Source organism: Rhinopithecus roxellana, chromosome 2, assembly GCF_007565055.1.
Source record: "Rhinopithecus roxellana isolate Shanxi Qingling chromosome 2, ASM756505v1, whole genome shotgun sequence".
NCBI classification, from domain to species: Eukaryota; Metazoa; Chordata; class Mammalia; order Primates; family Cercopithecidae; genus Rhinopithecus; species Rhinopithecus roxellana.
This window is the reverse complement of record NC_044550.1, coordinates 121,078,656-121,082,804: the sequence shown is the minus strand read 5'-3', so window position 1 is coordinate 121,082,804 and position 4,149 is coordinate 121,078,656. Positions and strand designations below refer to the sequence as shown.

Here is a 4,149-nt window from a genome sequence, read left to right as displayed (position 1 = left end):
AAGCCAAATGTCCTAGGATGCCTCCCAAGGGCAACTGATTTTTGGAGTTCTCAAATAAGTCTCCAGTTTCCTCTGTACCTTTAGTAACTCTCCAGCTCCCTCTCTCTCCACTCTTCCCTGCTCCCAGTCACCCCCACCCTCAACCCCCGCTGATCACATCCGCCGGGTAACCCCACAGGCTACCAGAAAACAACAGACCCGCCTCCAGAGTCCCCGTCTAGGACCTCCATGACTGTCAATGAAAGATGCCAATCACAGGCAGCCTTAGCCAGATCACTGAGAGCCCAGCAAAAAAAAAACAAAAACAAAAACAAAAACAAAATCAGGTTGAGGGCAGAAAGGAAATCAACATAGCAACCTCCAATGCATGAAGGAAACTCCGTTTACACATGCTCGTAGGATCCCCTGCGTGGAAACAGCGGCTTGTCTCTGACTACCCGGAGGACACGGAGCACCCCAAATAGGAACTTTAGAGGAATTGAAATCTGTTGCCTGTTACCGCTAGGAATACTGTTTGCAAGGCACAAGGTGTCTTTTGGTAGTGAGCGCGCTCTGCGCATGCGCAGGTCCATTCGGGAATTACTGCCCAGCAGCCGACTAAGTTGCATTCCTTGAATCTTCGCAGAAAAGACAATTCTTTAATCAGAGTTAGTAATGTGGACAGTACAAAACCGAGAGAGTTTGGGGCTTCTTTCTTTCCCTGTGATGATTACCATGGTCTGTTGTGCACACAGGTGAGCTGCTGTTGTTGAATCTCTCTCTCTTTTTTTCCTTGGTATGTTTCTTTTTACGTGTCTGCTGGATCATGTATCTTGCTGTTTGGGGGTAGGTGTGCCTGTATCTTTTTATATGTGCTCACAGTTTGTGCTCATTTTGAATACGGTCCCTACTTCTTCCCCTCAGCACCAATGAACCCAGCAACATGTCATACGTGAAAGAGACAGTGGACAGATTGCTCAAAGGATATGACATTCGCTTGCGGCCGGACTTCGGAGGTAACGCTTCATCTTTTTTCAACCTGTAACCCATCCCTAGTTCTCCTTTTCTGTCAAAGATAAATGTCAAAAAAAAAAAAAAAAAAAAAAAAAAAAAAAAAAAAAAAAGGCATGTCATTTTCCTAAGCGTGCACTATGCCCTGGACACACACACACACCCCACAGACACTCACACACACACCGGATTCCCAGTCTCAGGTGGATGAATCCTCAGGCGGAGGCGACCTTCTCCCGGGCCGACACACCCTCTGCATAGTCACTGCATCATACGTGTGCCCACACCTGTTTTCCCAGGCTGTCCCCTGAAAGGGGTGGGGTGGGGGGAGCAGGGAGGGAGCCCGTTCAGAATGGAGTAAGGGCTGGGAAGTCCCCAGACCCTCCCCAGCCCGCTGTCACTGAGAGAATCTGTCTCTAATGTGGCCCACCTCCCTGGCAGGGCCCCCCGTGGACGTTGGGATGCGGATCGATGTCGCCAGCATAGACATGGTCTCTGAAGTGAATATGGTGAGTGGCCTCCCGACGGGCCCGGCGGGCCAGCTTACGCAGATGGGAAATGAACCGGTCCCTTTGCCCTCTGCGTTTCACTGGCGGTCACCTCGCCCCTGGCCCCTGGGGTCCCACTCCGCACGCGCTCCCCACTCCGGTACACACACCCGGTTGCCCCTGGTTTGTAATTTCGACACACACGGGCTACTGCGGTGTTCCAGGGGAAACGTGCTAGGCACTATTTTGGGAAGGACGAGTGACTGTTGCGCCGTGGATCGGCTGGGGCGGAGTCTGAGCGTTACTTTAGCTGGGTTTCCCTGCGTGTTCGGACGAGGAGGGCACCATCTGCCGGCAGCTGGGTGGCCTGCACTAGGGTCCTCGTACCGGTGGTCGGCAGCCATCGCCTCCCCAGGCGCGGCCCCGGCAATCCCCATGGCCCTCTCAGTCAGCAAGCCCGGACTTACTAAGGCCCTGCCACCAAGAGCACAGTCGGGGTTTCAAAGTGTCCTCTTCCTCCAGGTTCAGGCAAACCGGGTGGCAGGAGCAACAGGCTAAGACAACAGTCCACGCTTGCTAGTAGGAAAAGTGCCCGAGCCTGGGTAGGCTTGTATTGTTCCCTTGTGGGAGGTTATGAATTTGTCTTACTGCATCTTGCAAATTTAAGTTGAAACAAAATAATCAAGTCCTATTGCTTCACCTTACTCTAGAAACGTAAGGATGCCTAAAAAGCCTGATAATTTAAGGGATGTTGGAAGGGAGAGGGGGCGACAGTAACACAGCATAGTCCTTTCATTTCAAAGGGGTCAACATTCCTTTATATACATGTTCCCTCTCTTTTTGGAAGCTGTTGCAAAATGAACTGAAAAAGCTGCCACTTTCTCTGTCGGCTGGTTCCGTCCACTGAATGTAGGAGTTTTCTACTTAGAGTTTCTAACTGTTGCTTCTTGTAAGACGGGGAAAAGCCTGTTGCTTTTCTAGAATCAGCCACCCAGGAATCAGCTAGATCTACGTGAGCAAAATGCCATTTTTATTCCACTTGTAAAAAAATATTATGGCGGCAGAAATTTATAAATCCTGAATAATTGAAAGAGTAAAACCATTTGAGATTGTATCACTCTATGACTATGAAGGCTGTTGAATTGTCTTTCATTTCATTCCTACTGTGTCGTTTTATTTTAATAGGCTAGGGGTTTAAGAATTTTTTTCTTTTCCTTTTTAGGTTATGTTAGGGAAGAAATAAATATGTCTATAGCTTACTGAATAGGAATAGAATAAAAGGTGTGACTATTTAATTTCTGTATTTTGTAGTTGTAGCGGCTCCTGCTTCAAATAACTTATTTAAATTACTATTTTTAGATGTCTCTGATTGTCGTGCTGGAAAAAGAAACTCAATTTTAAAAACGTAATGCACAATGAATATTTTCTCATTGGCAAACTGACTTATTATATTCTGTTTACATACATGTTAACACTACAAAGTAACCCAAAACACACTATTTAGAAACACTTTGAGGAATGTAATAATATGTGTACATACACAAATTGTGCCTAATCTACACAAATCCAACCGGACAAATTAGACAATGAATTAGTTTAACAAGTTGTATCATGTAGATTAATAATGATAATATTTTCCTTTTCAATCATTTACTTTGGTATCTTGTAAACATCCACAGAAAATTGATAAAATAGAAGATTTAAAAAGCTCAAAAAGCAAATGCAGTCTTTGTTGTACCTTGCCATGTAGAGTGCCATGCTTTTCAGAATTTTAAAAAGTATGTGATTCTGTTGGCTATATTGACATACCCCTTTTCAGTTTTTTAAAACTCAATTAAATAGAGAAGTTGCTGCAATCAACAACCACCATAACAAAAAGTTCTGTATAATCAGTTGTTCAACTGAATTCATATATAAGCTCAAAACAAGGATTGACTTTAACTGAAATACCACTGGACATTTCTTCCTGATGATTAAATAATACAGTCTGTTTACTCATGGCAACACGTGTATATGCACTTGATTTTTCAAAAATATTCACCCAGCTGATAAGCCTTTGAAAATACATATTCTACTACAATCCCCATTACCTTTTCACAACAATGTTAGAGACATGAATAGAAAATAGAAACCACTCAAAGCTGGAAAATGATAAACCTTGATTTACTTGTTCTTTCTTGTTTCTCCTTTTAATGAACACTATCAACAGAACCCAAAGTTTATTTTATCTTCTCTCATCTATGACAAAGCATTGAAATAAATAGATTAGAAATAATGCCAAGAAAAATGGAAATAAAGAGTAATGTTTTTAAAATTGAGGGTTCTGTGTAAACACAACTCAGAGGATTAGCCTGCACCCCCAAAAGAGAATTGCTTACTATATGTTGTGATTTTAGATAATATAAATCGGGTTGGAAATCCATGGAAAATAAGACTTATTGCTTATTGCTTTTTGTATTAAGCATGCTTCAGTACCCTGATAGGGAGTAACTTTTGAGTAATTTAATAGAAAATTTTCATCAACATTAAATGACAAGAATATAACAACAAGAATGGACGAGAATATCATAAAAACGGTTTTAAGAAAATGCAAGTTGAATCAATTTCTAAAACATTGCTCATATTTATGTTTTTTTCCTTGCCATTATTACCCATTCCATGGCTGGGATAA

General features: G+C 42.8%; 1 protein-coding gene across 1 annotated transcript; it reads left to right on the top strand.

Annotated features, from left to right (window-relative positions):
* Positions 1 to 387: 387 nt before the first annotated feature.
* LOC115893283 lies at positions 388 to 2,634 on the top strand. Its single transcript, XM_030916937.1, has 3 exons — positions 388 to 734; positions 904 to 995; positions 1,432 to 2,634. Exons 1-3 carry the CDS (start codon positions 655 to 657, stop codon positions 2,034 to 2,036), a joined length of 777 nt encoding a protein of 258 aa, XP_030772797.1. The 5' UTR covers positions 388 to 654; the 3' UTR covers positions 2,037 to 2,634.
* Positions 2,635 to 4,149: the final 1,515 nt, after the last annotated feature.